The sequence below is a fragment of the Ailuropoda melanoleuca genome, chromosome 9 (genome assembly GCF_002007445.2).
Source record: "Ailuropoda melanoleuca isolate Jingjing chromosome 9, ASM200744v2, whole genome shotgun sequence".
Classification (NCBI taxonomy): Eukaryota; Metazoa; Chordata; class Mammalia; order Carnivora; family Ursidae; genus Ailuropoda; species Ailuropoda melanoleuca.
In genome coordinates this window covers 38,402,694-38,418,928 of record NC_048226.1, presented here as the reverse complement: position 1 = coordinate 38,418,928, position 16,235 = coordinate 38,402,694, and the positions used below count along the sequence as shown (strand labels likewise).

Sequence of the window (16,235 nt, the reverse complement as noted above, 5' to 3'; positions counted from 1 at the left end):
CTATAGAAGGGGAAGGGAAAACAAAGTCAAGACAGAGCTCATGAAGAAGAGGGAAAAGATAACCACAGTCATTATTTAGTTATAGATATGGCTTAAAACCCAATCTATATTTTATGTCAAAAGTTGATAGGATTTTTCAGGCTTGAGTAATTAAATCTGATTTTAGGAACTTCCTGATATTGGGGGGGAAAATGTGCAGAGTCCACTTTGACATTTTCACAAGGGTACTTTCAAATGTTTCCCAACATCTGAAGCCAGAGTGTAAACTCTTTATCCAGCACGTTATTTGCCTCCCAGGAATTCACAAAATTAAAGCCATATGAGTGCATGTGCTTATAATCTCCCCATTGTCACTCCACAATCTCATATGGACTGGCCTCTTTTTGTTCTCCTCTCTGATGTCAATCCTTTTTGTTCTCTTAGTTCCAGCTCTTTGAAGGAAGGGTCATCTGATTCATGTTTATAGCTCCAGCAGGCCAAGTATAGTGCCATGGACAACATTTGCACTTAACGAAATGTTGCTGAATAAGTAAATGGATTTGGAGGTCTCAACACAGTGTATTAGTATTATCAAAGTCAGAGCAGGAGAATTAGGACATACATGTTGAAAAGTAGAGGGATATATCAGAATTCAGGTTCTGGTGACTTCCAAAGAAGCTCTTTAAAGTGAAAAGAGAAGGCCACAAAAGAAATTGGGCCAGAATTTGAGATTAGATTAGAAAGAGAACAGAGAAAGAAGGTGACATCTCTGACCACCTGGCAGATCAGGGTCACCTGGGAAGGTGAGAGAAACTTTGGAGGATGACCCATCATCTGAATTGTCATGGCTCTTACTTTAGAGACTCAAATGTATCACTCTCTCCCTTTACTCTCTCTGATTTCACTTCTGTTTCTGCTTGTATTTCTCTCTCTCCATGTGTTTCACAATCAGTATTTTCTGGAGAAAGATGACTAGGCCAGATGTTATCTATATTGAACATACTCCACATCTGCACACCTCAAAGACTAAGGGCCACCTCATGACTCTTTTAGATCTGTTAACCCTGGTCTAATTAGTACAGTCAAGATACACAAGACACCAACATGGGTAACCAATGTTGAAGGAACAATTTGTGGCTTGTTTCTGAAGGGGACTGCTGAGCAGCCAGAATTTCACAGTTGCCTCTCCTGTAAGCTTTATGAACCCCTGTGTTGGAATTAAGCTGGAATTGCCAGATTTAGTAATAAAAATATAGGATCCCTAGTTAAATTTGAATTTCATATAAACAACAGATACTAAATGTAGTATTTGGGATATATATGTTAAGATGGCTGCTTAGGTCCAGGCATAGTGTCTACAAAGCAGTGGAAAAGGGAAGGAGGGAAGCAAAAGTGTCTGTTCATTCCTGTTAAGGTCACTTTTCTGAACGAATACCTTAAACTTAGCTTACTGGTGAGATTTTGGTCACATGGTCATGTGGTCACAAGGAAGGCTGGGAAAGCAGTCTTTGTAGTGGATAGTCACATGTTCAGTTAAAAATCAAGGACTGTTACTGAGAAGCAAGGGGGAAGTAGGTACAGAGGAGCAACTAGTCATCTCTGTCAGAAAAGTGATGGGAATAAATGCATGTTTCAGAGGTAAAATAAACTGAACTAGATTGAATATAATGATGCTGATGCTGGGTTATGAAAACAAAGTAATGAAAAATGTCTTTCAATTTTATTTCAACTAGGTCAGTTTACAGAATGGAGGTCCCTTTTAAAATAAATGGAAAATATAAGAGAAACATACATTCAAAATTTGTTAAGTGCACACCGTTAAGTCGTTCGAAGTAAAATACTATACAGGTACTATAAGACTATGACACAGTTGCTAACCAAATCTAGTAGGTGACAGTGTGGTAATCCTTCCACTTTCCTAAGACAGTGTGATTGACTTCAGGTGCTTGCTATTTTTGTTACGAAATAAAATGTTTAGCACGGTGCCTGGCACATAATAAATGTTCAACAGATTGATTAACGCTTAATATTTTTTACTTATATTTTCAAACAGAAGAGTCATCCAGGAGATCAAATGGAAAAGAAAAGAAAAAGTTGAGGATGCTTGTGAAAATTAGTGAGAGGGGCTTTTCTGCAGTGGTTATAGAAATGTACAGCATGGATATCTCCCTGTAAGCTGGCTCTGCTGGCCAGGCAGTGATGGGAACCAATTTGTTTTCCCTTCGAGGAGACAGAGTAGCTGTTGGCTCACTGTATCCTTCTGGATTTCCTGGAAATTTGAATTTACAACAGAAGGAAGGAGGGGCAGTGGAAAGACCCTGGAATAAAAGTCAAAGATGAAGATACTCATAAGCATTGGCATTCTAATGCTAGCCCAGCCATTTACAGCTTTAGGGCCAAGGACAGCAATGCAGTAGTAATTCAGCTATGAAGCATTAAGAGCCAGGCACATGCAAAGTACTTCTAACTATGTTATCTCAACTCGGGGGTTGGGATTCAGGGGGAAGGAGCTAGAGAGTGGGTGCAAACAAGACTGTCTGAGAGACGGTTTCCACCTTCTACAGCAGGAAATACAGACTTAGATAGAAATAACTCAGATATGGTAGAAAAATGTGATGAGGTGAAAAGTTGAGACAGTGTTAAAAGCATGGAGGAGAAGAGCTTCATTACAAAAGAAGATAGGTATAATTTCTAGAAGAAAGTGGGATTTGAGTCGGGCCTTGAGAGGTAGGTAGAATTTTATTCTTTAGGGGAGAAAGGAAAACTTTCAGGCAGAGCGAATATCATAAAGGTGTGAAAGGGCAGACTGTGAGGGCCACCATGGCTCAAGATTTAGTGTATATGGAACTGTACCTAGCTGTGGGAGTTACACAATGGAGACAAATTGTGGAGGGCTTCTCATTGCAGGTCAAAGATTTATGACTTTGTCACAAAGGCATCATCATTAAGAGTTTTGAATAGGGTAAAAGCAGAATAGGTCTGTGTTGTAGAGATGTGCAATGGGGAGGATGGGCTGGAAAGTTCAAAGGTCTGAGATCCGTCAGTAAGCTGTTATAATAGTCCAGAGAACCATGGAAATAAAATCTTACATAATGTAGAAAACACAGTGGTCTTGGAGCAATCTGGCAAGAATGGTTATTACTTACTTATCAACTGAGCAACGAGGGTAAATTACTTAACCAGAGTATCATCATATGTTCTCTAAAATACTGCTAAATATTACATTGCAAGTTGGTGTAGAGAGTAAATAAACATGTGTGAAGTCCCTGGTGAAAGGGCCTTACTCCAGCAAAGATATTTTAAAAGTTTCTCCCTTATCCTAAGAACCACCTGTGGGGCTTGTGCCACTTCTATTTCGGCCCTTCGTGTTGTTCTGCAATAGGCTGGTGTTTCTTCTCTCTTCCTGGACTGTGCGCCTCACGGCCCTCGTCTCCATTCCTGGCCTCGCTCGGACAAGGCTTCTCACACAGTAGGCTCTCGACAAAAGCGTGTGAACAAACAGGATATGCAGGGCTAAAGAGGCGACCCCGGACCAGGCTGGAGGCAGCGCACATCACAGGTATCTGCGCTCGCCGGGTTCTCTGTTCTCAGGGTCGTGCCTAAAAGATCAGCGGTGCCACTGAGCGGACACAGTCCCAACGCTGTTCAAGGAGCAGGCTGGGTCCCTCCTCCTGAGGGGCGCGGGCTAGGGGGTGAGAAACCCGAGCGACTCACTTCCAAAACTGAACAGAAATCTCCCTGCTCCAGGCCTTCAGAGGTTCGTCGTCAGGAAATCCTAACCCCTTCCCCCTCTTCTTGGCCCTCCTTCCGGCCCCTAGGAACCCGGGCGCCGTTTTCCAGAAGCAGCCTGGCCGGAGGCGGTCGCGGAGCGGGGCGGTGCGCGTGGGTGGGGGCTGGGCAGGGCCGGGGGAGGGGAGTGCAAGAACTTTGAGACTCAGCCTCGGGGGCCTGCGGTGACATTCCTGGCAACGCCGCCAGCAGGCCCGCCTCTGGCGCCCGGACCGGGGGAGAGCCGCCGAGAGACGCCGCGGGAAGCAGTAGTGTCGCCGCCCCGAGAGAGACCCCGGGCTGTCCGCTGCGGCCGCGCGGGAACCAGACGGCGGAAGACGTGTCCGCGGGCATGGGCCTCTTCTCGCTGGAGCCATTGCTGCCGCAGCTACTCAGCTTCCCGGGCCTGGCCCTCGCCGCGGCCCTGTTGCTCGTGGTCCTGTGCCTGCGCGCCGGGCGCACCAGGTAAGCGCCCCGGCGGCCTCACCGCGCGGCCGGGCGGCTCGGGCCACGCATGCGCCCTGGGCCCCGCGGACCGTGCGCGACCCGGACGGCCGAGGGAGTACACCCCCCAGCCCCGTGATTTCCAGTGCGGTTAGCCAGAACTTGCTGCGGGGCAGCGGCGTCTTGGGGATTGTGTGCAATGACAAAGGCTGCTTCTGCGTGTTCCCCCTACGTACGCATACATACTAAAGCGTTGGGACCGAATTCGATTTGCTGCTCCAGCATAGGTTGTATGTAATACACCCTGGGTTTGCATTATTCATTATGCATCACGCATGGCTTCCTAACAGACACATTTTGGTGCCGAGTTACAATGAGTTGATGCTTTATGGCCTAGAATTCGTAGAGCATTTCGAGGGCAATTTTCTTACATTTCCTTCAGTTAAAAGTGAAATGTTTTCAGGAGAATGGCAATTTATGGTATGAACAATAACTCTGGGTGCTTCTCTGTGCCTCAGTTTACATCACTGTACCTCACGTGGAAAAACGCAGTTATAATACCTCATGGGAGTTTGGTGACTACTAAATGAGTTTATAGTGTGTATTTTGTGCATTTACTGTATTATTTTTATTAGAACAAAACCAATAACAACACAACACTAGAAGTGTCACTTCTTTATCTGATTTGAAATATGGAAGTAGAAACAGATATTCCAAATAGAAGCATTCACTCGAAATCACTATATTTTCTGTTTGCGATTGGATCTGTTTGCGTAGGTACACACACACACAGTGTGTGTGTGTGTGTGTGTGAGAGAGAGAGAGAGAGAGAGAGAGAGAGAGAGAGAGATACAGGTTGTTTCTCGATAGTTTTTGGAAAATGGCACCATTGTACCGCATTCAAATACCTGCAGACATTTCTAGAATGCGCATGGATGAATACTCTAGAAAGGAGTTTTTGCTTTTTTTCCTCATGCAAATTTTCAGTGATTTTCCTGGGGTGTGCCATGCCCTCCGCCAGGTTGCCTTTTCCAGTGGCTGTGCTCGCTTTAGAGCTCAACATGAGGATTTAGGACACTTTAATTTCAGTGTTGCTTGATTCTATGTAGGTTCCATCTTCCTCAGTGTCTGTCCCTCAGCCAACGCCACATTTAAAATAAAACTGATAAATTTAAGATACGATTTGGGTGGTGCTTGGAAACTCAGTTCATTTCCAGCAAGTCATTAATCATATACATATGTTTTTAATAATCACCGTTTTTTAATAATTGACTTACATATAGATACTTTCTAAATTATTATAAAGACAACATATAAAAACAGTCTGGTTAGCAAGGTCAACTTGAAAACAAACATGTCCCTATTATTCTTTCCCTACTTCCCATTCCTTGCAAAAATGACAAAAGTTAGTCCTACCAAAACAATATAAAATAAATATAAAATGGTTAAATTCTTCTAAATAAATGACATACAGAGTGGCACTAAATTATGTGTTAAAGGGGACACATAATTAAAGGGCTTATTATGAATAGAGGAAAGTGTTCGCAGAAAGTATGATTAGGGAGGGGGCAGTAACACAGATTTTTAAATCCTGCAGTTCTGGAAATCAGAAGTCAGAAATGGGCCTTACTGGCCTCAATCAAGGTGTTTGCAGAGCTTCATTCCTTTTGGTGGAACTAGGGGAGAATCCATTTCCTTATCTCTTCCAGTTTCTAAAGGCCACCAGAATTCAATTCTTTTTTTCATACTCTGGGGCTCCTGCCTCTGTCTTATAAGAAGCCTTGTGATTGTGTTGAACCCACCCAGATAATCCAGGATAATCTTCCCATCTCAAGGTCCTTAATTTAGTCACATCTGCAAAGCCCTTTTTGTAATATAAGATAACATATTCATAGGTTTGGGGGATTAAGACATGGACATCTTTGGGAAACATCATTCTTTCTACCACAGTGCTCCCTCTAACTTCCAAAGATTTATATCCATGTCACATGGAAAATATATCACCCCGTCCCAACATTCACAAAAATCTCAACCTATCACAGTATCAACACAAGGTCCAGGATCTCATATAAATCTCATTCAGCTCCAAAGTCCCAAATCTCACCATTTAAATCATGTAAATTAGTGTGAGGATCTCGACATGATCGGTCCTGGGACAAAAATTCCCGAGAACGTCGTGGGTCTTTCATGTACGTCACAGGGATTGACTCCATCAATAAGAGGCTCCTCCACAGTTTTTTCTTGGATCATTTCATTTACATTCCTGGCTTCTTTTGACGTAGCTGAGGGGAAACAGTCACATGCCTCATCTTTTCATTGATTGGCCAATACACTACATGCGAATAAGTGTGTATGACTAAATTGTCAAAAGTTCAAAATAGCCAACGTGAAACCAATGAATCACTGAAGTAGTAATTAGTAAGAAATTATTGTGCACACACCAAAAAGACAGTTTGCGTACTGGAAGTGGTCAAACCAGAACATGGAATGAGACTCAGGGGTGTATTTTTATAAAGCAGCTTATATAGTGAGAGAGCAGTGACTGTTTCTTCTTCATAGTAGTGGGTTACATTATTACAATTTTCAGTGGTTACCTCATATAAACCTTGGGAAACAATTCAAGTTTTGCTTATCATTTCCAGAGGCACATGCAAGAAATAATCCAGATCAAGTTAGCCTCGAAAAATAAACTAAATTAAGCTTCGCCTGAATGACTAAACTGGTTCTGTCTGCCGAAGGAAACTTCAAGGCTGATCTCCATCTATCCTTGATTTTAACAGAATACTGCAACCTTTTGATTTTTTCCAAGCACTAGCAAAATTTGTCTAGCCACATCCCTGGCTTTCTCTCCAGCAGCACTCTTTCTTGACAGTGAGTCTCCTAGTTTGCAGCCTGGGTAGGCTGAGAATTTCCCAAAGCATCAGTTCCTGGCTCCTCTGTGCCCAAGAATTCTTTCCTCCTTCTACATCTTCCCTCTCACATTTTACTATAAGCAGCAGGACAAACTAGCCTACCCCTTCAACGCTTGGCTTCGAAATCTCCTCAGCTAAATGTCCAAGTTCATCCTGCACAAATTCTGCTTTCCACGTAACTGCAGGACAGAATGTGGCTGAGCTTTCTGCAACTGTAAGACAAGAATCTCTTTTGTCCAGTTTACAGTGACATGTTCCTCACTTAACCCGAGCCCTCACCAGCGGTGCCTCTAATGTTAATATTTTTACTTATGGTCTCTTTAGGATGGTGTAAATATTCTTGAAGATGATATATATGTTCGCTCCCATGGTCCTCACTTTCTTCTGAGTCCTCACTAGGGTAGTTGTTAACTTCTGTATTTCTACTCATCATCTGTTTAAGGCAGTCTGGATTTTTTTCTGTCATCTTCCTCAAAATTCTTCCAGCCTCTTCCCATTGCCCAAAGTCATGTGTATATTTTTAGGTATTTGTCACGGCAGCATACCACCTCCAGGTACCAAAATTTGCACTAGTTTCCTATTGCTGCTATAGCAAATGTTTGCAAATTCAGTAAACAACACAGACTTATTCTCTTACAGTTCTGGAGATCAGAGTCTTACTGGACTAAGAGACCCTTCTGAAGGTGCTGGTGGAGAATAGTAGGTTCTGAGAACACAACTAAACTTGTACTGTGTAAGTCTTCAACCAGAAAAACACCTCGAAGATTAAGCCCAGAAGAGGTTGCCTAACCAAAAGACATTTTCCAGACTACTTCAGAGACAATCCCCTTCCTCAGGAGGTGATTCAAAGAGTCCATGAATTCTGTGACCCCTGACTGTGCCTAACTTGTCTGAGTCATTTTCCTTAACTGGAAAATAGAAACAACGGCTACCACACCAGGTAGATGTGAGAAGCAAAGTACTTGAGAGGTGTAAACATATTTTGTAAAGCCTGCTATCACTTCGAAGACGATTGGCTTGTACCATTAAATTTCTTTGTCACTTCCCAGAAACCCTTTTTTCCTAGTTGCTGTTTAGGAGAAAAGAATGGGACGATTTTTCCTTCCCTCCCCCCAACACATATCCCCATGCCCCTAAAATGCTGTGATTGGTAAGAAATAAGATTTAAATGCTGTTAAGATGAGTCAAAGTAAAAATTCAGTGATTTCTTTTCAAGTTGTAAGATGTCAAGGTTATGTAGATAATGAGTTATTTTGAAATGTTGATTTGTGGACATCACTGATTCACATAAGTCAATTATTTCCTCTTTCTAATTGATTAATTACTCCCAAACAAGACCTATGGTGCTCTAGATCCCTCACGTAGTTACCACTGCCTAGACAATGAGAAGAGCTAGGTTGCAATCATTAGTGGATTTTTTCCCTGTTTCTTCCTCTTTCCTCATGACAAAATATAGGAAAAGGATGTGGGCAGCTGAAAGCAAAGTAATTTTCTACTCAAGATTGTGTTGAATTTAACACGTAGATTTTTATGCTTTTACCCAGGAGGTGCTAGAGAGATCTCCAGGCACATTTGTGGCAACAAGTAATCGGCTATGCATGATGCTACACTTTCCCTTATTAAACTGCACTGTTTGGATTGCTATTGTTACCATTTGAGACAGATTTCAGGCTTGCTTTGCTGTTTTATTTTGTAACTTAAAAAAAGAAGGTCCTGAAGGTAGAGAATCTTCCTATTGTGTAATTACAGGAACATGTGAGCTCTGAAAACACTTCACTGTTTATTTGTGTGCTCTTCAAAGTGACCATTTAATATGTTGTTGATTAGGTCAGTGTTAAGGATTGCTGAATGCTGTAATCATATTTGCTGATCAATCTGGCAATCCGTTAGAAGATATTATCTGTCTGTGTAAGGGAAATCAATTCAGAAGTTATACTAGATCAGTGTAAATCCATTACCTCCAGAAGAATAAAATCTTGGAGTGCTGACCTTAGAAATGGGGGACTATTTATGCATGTAAAGTCATCCATGGCTTAGTGTTTCCCAACAATGGGACCTTCTTGTAGAAGGCAGTCTAGTGTAAGGCAAAGAGCATGACTATGAAGTCAAAAGAGCTTGGATCAAACATCCAGCTCTGCCCCACTATCTGGTTGATTTTTGAGAGGAAGGTAAGGGAAGACAGAAAAGTACAATGTTGAGGCCCTACTTTATGCCATGCTTTGTGCTGAGATGTTTTGCTTATGTTATCTCACTTAATCTTCACTGTGGTTCCTGAGATAACTGTTACTAAGCTAATTTTCAGAAGAAGAGACTAGTACAATAACAGATTAGCTCATTTGCCTAAGGTTGCAGATTTACTCAGAAGTAGAAATGGGTTTTTGATTCCAGGTCCCTTATAGCTATGGTAGACAGAACAAAGCCTCCTCAGCCCCAAAGTTGTTCTCACCTTCGTTCCCAGAACCTATGAATATGTTAGGTTACTTGGCAAAGGGGAGGTTAAGGTTGCAGATGAAATAAAGGTTGTTAATCAGCTAACCTTAAAATGAGGGATTATCCTGAACTTTTGGGTGGGCCCAACATAATCACAAATTAACACTGGAAGAAGGAGGGAGGAGAGGAAGCATGCCAACCACTGGTGGCTTTAGAGATGGATTAAGGAGTCCAAGAGACAAAGAATGTGCAGGCAGCCTCTTGAAGCTGGAAAGACAAAGATTCCCCTCGAGAGCCTCCAGAAAAGAACCCAGCCCTGCAACATCTTGATTTTAGCCCAACGAGACCCACTTTGGATTACTGGGCTACAGAGCTATAAGATAATACATTTGTGTTGTGTAAGCCACAAATTTGTAGTAATTTGTTACAGTAGCCATAGAAAACTAATGCAATACTGCCTTTTGTAAGAAAGTTCAAAGAGCAGGAAAGACGGGGCCTTGGATGACTTTGCTGGTTGCCTATGAGGAGTAGGACAGAAAATAAACATTTCTAAATACTCAATGCCTTCATCCCTATACTAATGTATAACAATTTGAGAATTTGGGGTCCTAAACTTCACAGATCATCATGGGCTATTCATCAGTCTCTGGTCCTTATCCATCAATATACAAGTAAGTTTTGAAAGCTTGTTATGTATTTTGCATCTGTGAATGTTTAAAATCATTTGAAAATAAGTCATAGATTGTAGGCATTGAGATCCAGACGGAGGATAAGGAAGAAGAGGACTCAGGATTTGAGATGACCTAGGGGGATGGGAAGCTGCACTTCACTGACTTCCCAAAAGTAGTAGAGCAGAGAGAACCATCAGCTGTAGAAGGAAGATTAACAGCCTCTTGTAGGAATATTTTTGTATTTTATCCAAAGTAAAATCCCACTGAAACTACTTCAGGTTACTCTTCTGTGAAAGGCAAAGGACAAAATTATAGAAAGCTACTTTGCTGAATAAGAGAAGGTGACATCTATTATATCGTGCATTTTTATAGCCAGAGTGCTCATTTTTATGGCTTTGGCAGTTTTTTCAACACGGAAGTATTTGGTATGGGTTTTTTTTTTTTTTTTTTTGGTCTATAGGAAAGTGGAAAGGATTAATTAAGTCTATAATTGCTTAATGCAGAAATTAAGAGAAATTTTAATAAAAGTGCAACCATAACAGGATTTAAATCCATTGTCATTTCTCCTCATAACTTTATCCTAAGTAGTTGATAATAATGAAGGAGAAACTTTAGATGCTTTACTTTACTGACTAGTTTCTCAGTGAATATTTGTCATAAGAAATGAAGGACGAATGAATGAATGGACAATTCAGTGTGGTAATTCTCTATTTCTAAAATGAATATTTTAGAGTTGTAGATGTTGATAGAAAGGTATACAAACTGCATACAAAAATGATACATCAAATGTCATACATAACACGTTTTCTGCTGCTTAATTAGAAAGTGAAGCTTTCATAAGCAAGTGCTTACCTATCGTGAATATTTATAAATGGAGAACGTATCAGTGCAATGTTATTCTTTAGTGTAAACCAACTGAAAGCATAGCAATTGGAGTACAGTCAATTCCTAAGATTCTTGCTTCTTCAAATTCAGAGTTTAGAGATAGGTACTGTTAACTTTCAGTTTTAGGTACTGGATTTTGTAACTGTGCCTATGATTCCCTTCCCTGGTGTAGATAGACAGTGTACTTTATTTAACAGATCAGAGCTCCTTTGAGAAAGGGCTGAGCCTGGTTTGATTAATCCACCCATTTTGGTCCTTAGTACACTTAAATAATGGTAGGATGATTACTCATAAACTATTGGAGACACCATGTTTTCTGCTTGAAAATCAAAATCGTGCTGGTGAAAGCATTGCTTTGTGTTATCTGTATCTTGGAACTTTGAACACCCAAACCACTTTATCTCAGGAAGACAAGTGGCTTGCAGCTCAGTCATATCTAGTGAAGATTTAGTGTCATGATATTGTATTTTGGTGGCGCTGTCATTTTGGGGCAGGATGTGAGGGGATTAACTTCTTTGGGTGTTGGACAGTTACCACTTTAGGCTTAGCTACAGCAATATTGTTTACTGTTATCTATTTTTGTGTATTGAGTTTATAGTACTATAAAATTGTTTTTGACTTGTTATAATAACAGCCAGCACTTTTGGGCACTTCCTATGTGCCTACTAGTCATGGAAGCAAGTATTTTATATTCATTATTGTGTTAAATTTATTGAATCTTCCCTCACAATAACATTTCTCATTTTTTAGAGGTAAGAAGTAAGTCTCATTTAAATAATGTTCCCAAAGTCATACAACCAGAATGTAGTGCGGTCTAGGATTCAGACCCACTGTGTTTGACTTCAAGTCCAAAAATTTAACACTGTTTTATCTTTTTCTCTTATTCTTTTTAAATCTTTGCAATAATGTTCTGACGTATACATTTACCCTTTACTGAAAACTAAAGTATTACGATATAGTACAACTTTAAAGCATTACTAGTAGAAATTTAATGAAGACAGGAATATATACATTAGGACTTTAAAAGAAGAATGTGTTAAAAATCTAAGAAAAGCGGATAATAATAGTATGCCATCTCTCTCTTGCACTGGGTTGTGTGAAAGTCACATTTGATGGACAATGTGAGAAAATACATCTTTGTCCTTATCTCATATGCTGACTTTTGCACCCTCTCATTTAACGACTCCGCAGAGGATTTGAGATTCACTGCATTTCCTTGTTCAGATACAATGGAGACGAGGACAAATGAATAGGACCCTGCCCTTTTTTTCTTACTTTGGACATACACAAATCTGCACATATTGAGTGTATATAATTTGTTGAGTTTGTAGATAAGTATACATCCATGAAACTGTCAAAAATATATCCATCACATGTAAGTAGTTTCCTCCCATGTTTATTTATGAAGATGATGATGATAAGAACACTTGACATAATATCTATCTTCTTAGCAAAATTTTAAGTGTATGACGTAGTATTATTGACTACAGGTGCTATGCTATACAGATCTCTAGGACTTACTCATCTTGTATAACTGAAACTTCATGCCCTTTGACTAATACTTCTTTTTTTTTTGAAATTCACTCAGTTTAATTTTCTTTGTTTTTTTTTTTAATTTTTATTGTGTTACATCAGTCACCATACAGTACATCCTTAGTTTTTGATGTAGTGTTACATGATTCATTGTTTGTGTATAACACCCAGTGCTCCATGCAATACATGCCCTCCTTAATACCTGTCACCTGCCTATCCCAATCCCCCACCCTTCTCCCCTCTGAAGCCCTCATTTTGTTTCCCAGAGTCCTTCTGTTTCCTCCTCCCCACTGGCCTCTGTTAATGTTTGTTCATTCTACTCTCTTCTTCTATGAGTTTGACTATTTTTCCTTATGTAAGTGGTATCATGTAGTATTTATCCTACATCTGGTTTATTTTACTTAGCATAATGTCTTTTAGGTTCATCCAAGTTATCACAAATGGTGGGATTCCCTACCTTTTTAAGGGTTAACAATATTCTGTTGTATGTATATACCACATTTTCTTTATCCATTTATCTATAGACAGATACTTAGATTGCTTCCATATCTTGGCTATTGTAAATAATGCTTTAAGGAAGATGGGAGTGCAGATCATGGGATCCTGATTTTAATTCTTTTTTAATATATACCCAGAAGTGTAATTACTGGATTATTCAGTAGTTCCATTTTAATTTTCTGAAGAAATTCCATACTGCTTTCCAGAGTAGCTGCACCAACATTCCCAACAGTAGTGTACAAAGGTTCCATTTTATCCACGTATTTGCCAACACTTGTTATCCGTTGTTGTTTTTTTGTTTGTTTTGTTTTGTTTGTTTTTTGAAGATTTATTTATTGATTTGAGAGAGAGAGACAGAGAGTGTTTTACACAGTTGGGGAGAGGGGCAGAGGGAGAAGGAGAGAGGGAATCTCAAGCAGACTCCCTTTGAGCACATAGCCCAACCCAAGGCTTGATCCCAGGACCCTGAGATCATGACCTGAGCCTAAATCAAGAGTCAGATGCTTAACCAACCTGAACCAGCCAGTTGCCCCTTGGTTTTTTGATAATAACCATCCTGGTGTGCTATCATTGTGGTTTTGATTTGCATTTCCCTGACAGTGTTGTTGAGCACTTTTTCATATACCTGTTGGCCATTAATACGTCTTCTTTAGAAAAATATCTATTTAGTTCCTTTGTCCATTTTTAATCTGTTCATTTGTTTTGCATTTGAGTTGTAGGACTTTGGAGATGAATGCTTCATCAGATTTATGGTTTGTAAATATCTTCTCCCATTCTGTAGGTTGCTTTTTCATCTTATTGTTTCATTTGCTGTGCAGAAGCTTTATAGTGAGGTGTCGTCCCACTTGTTTATTGTTGCTTTTGTTTCCTGTGCTTTTGGTGTTATCTCCAAGAAATTATCATCAAGAAGCTTTTCCTCTGTGTTTTCTTCTAGAAGAACATGTCTCTTGACCATAGAGACTAGTTAGCAGCCTGACAGTCACACCTTAATCTTTCTGAAAACTTATAAAATTTGATTCAAGATCACTGTTTTCAAAGGGAAAACAGTGTTGAAGCAACCTGGAATCAAAGGGGAAGGCTATCTCGCCCTTTGGGAATCAATTGAAGACAGTTTAGTGTGTTTCCTATTTTAACAATCCTTCAGAAGAGGATTATGCAAGCTGTTGCACGTGTTATTCCTGCAGTTATTATTGCACTTATAGAAGCAGCATTAAATATTGTGTGAGAAAGTGTTACAGACAGTTCAAATATTACTTGATGTCCCAAAGCATAGTGGTTCTTGATATGTCTCTTGAACGCTTTCAGGCCTATAGTGAACTTTCAGTCTTGCTTCGGATTTTGAATGGCCTTTTTCACATGGACAAAGAGGCTCAGTACTATATGCAGAATGTGTAACTTTGCCCTTATATTTCTTTGCAGGCATACATGCAAATTCTTTCACTATACATTCAGTGTGTGTGTGTGTGTGTGTGTGTGTGTGTGTGTGTGTGTGTGAATATATAAATGTATAAATATATGTGTGTATATATGTGTATATATTTCAAACTAGTTCTACCCTTTTTGCTTGTCAGTGTGTTGTGCCATATGGTATAGAGCATCATGCCAAAAGATAAAAATATTTCTAGAACATATGAAATCACCAGTCAACTGAAGAAGGGTAAAGACTTTTGACCACAGCATTTGTGACTCCGATGCATTTGCAGGCAATAGTACGTAGCTTAATACCCCAATTCTAAAAACAGGACATATTTTGAAGTTAAAATGGCACTTACTTTTTAAGGGAAGGAATCCAAGAGTAAAGGCTTCGAAAATTTTATTTTTCTAAAGGAATTGATTCAAATCAGTGTTTTCTTTCTAAACTGAAATTCTCCGTATTTATTTATAGAACTTTCCCCCTCTTACTTTAATCTCTAGAGTTACCATACAGGGAGGCATTGGAGATGGAACCCACCCCACGACAGGTGGATAGAGTCTTCTGGCTGTGGATAACATGGCCATTACACAGTTTTTCTAACTTATTCCATAGATGGGATGTTTTAACCAAAAAAAGAAAGGTAGAGGAAATCAAATCCCACAGCATTCTTAGGGACCATGGAATAAAGCCATAATAGCAATGTGATTCAAAGCTATTTACTCGCCAACAATAAGCAAGAAGCATAAGCAATCTGGGCTATAATATGCGTTACTGTGCTACTCCGATCTTACTCATTTTAGGTCTCAAGTATCCCTGGATTTCTTTGTGCCACATTGAATATTGTTTTCAACTATTTCACTAATAAAAACGAGGGGAAAAAAAGTTCTGTAGTTTATTTCCTAGCTAAGGATTGAGTGTATTTTTTACTAGAGAGATAAACTATTATGTAAAAAAGAGTAAGTGCCATTGCCATGACATTTGTGGGTAACAGTTCTGTAAATAGTACTTATGTTCTTTGACAAAGATCCAGTCCTAACTTTTCATCTCTTCACTAATTGATTCTTTTGTATTTATTTACCTTCCCTAATTGTGTGGGAGTTTTTGTGTTTTGGTGTTTTTCTTTTCTTTTCCTTTTTTTTTTTTTCTTCAAAATGACCCAATATGGGCTTGGTTTTTACAGGATGGATCTGTAATAGAACAGTCTTGTTAGAGTGCGTCTTAGCAATGCTCCTCATTTTATGATTTATGTTCGAACCCTGCTATATTACTTCTTAGGCAGTGGTTGCCTTACCTTGAGACAAACGTAGATCTACAAAATATTCAAGCAAAAACTGTATTCTAGAAGCATCTCTATGTTTTATTTGTTCTTGTGCTTTTCCCTTTGTTCACTGGAGATCTACCTTAGAAAGTTTCTTTAGTTCCAAATATAAGCTAATGAAGGTGAGGAGGTAGGTAAAAATGTTCTTAATTACACTGCATTGGAAGATATATGCAAATTATGCCCCACTTTATAGGCAACTGTAATATTTTTAAAGGGCTAGTCTTTCCTTTTTTAGGAGCTAAAGTGACTGATTCATGTCAGTTTCCTCAATCTGCTTTGGTGGGACTAAGATAACTCAGTCCCTCTTTGAAACTCTGTATTTGTACTCTTTTAAAACAGTCATGCTTGAGAAGAAATGCTGGCCAAATAGAACCAAAAAC

The 16,235-nt window shown here is 39.7% G+C and overlaps 1 protein-coding gene across 3 annotated transcripts in view; it reads left to right on the top strand.

The window, feature by feature from the left end:
* Positions 1 to 3,418: 3,418 nt before the first annotated feature.
* LOC100477302 (cytochrome P450 7B1) overlaps positions 3,419 to 16,235 on the top strand; it is a 176,172-nt gene continuing 163,355 nt past the window's right edge. Inside the window, exon 1 of one of the 3 annotated variants that reach the window (XM_034668132.1) lies at positions 3,419 to 3,736. Coding sequence is in view for 1 of the 3 variants with exons in the window: in XM_034668130.1 (XP_034524021.1) it covers positions 4,100 to 4,212 (113 nt within the window). In the remaining 2 variants the exon portion in view is untranslated. Of the gene's footprint in view, positions 4,213 to 16,235 lie in introns of all 3 variants that reach the window. The other 2 variants (XM_034668130.1, XM_034668131.1) reach the window with 2 other exon arrangements.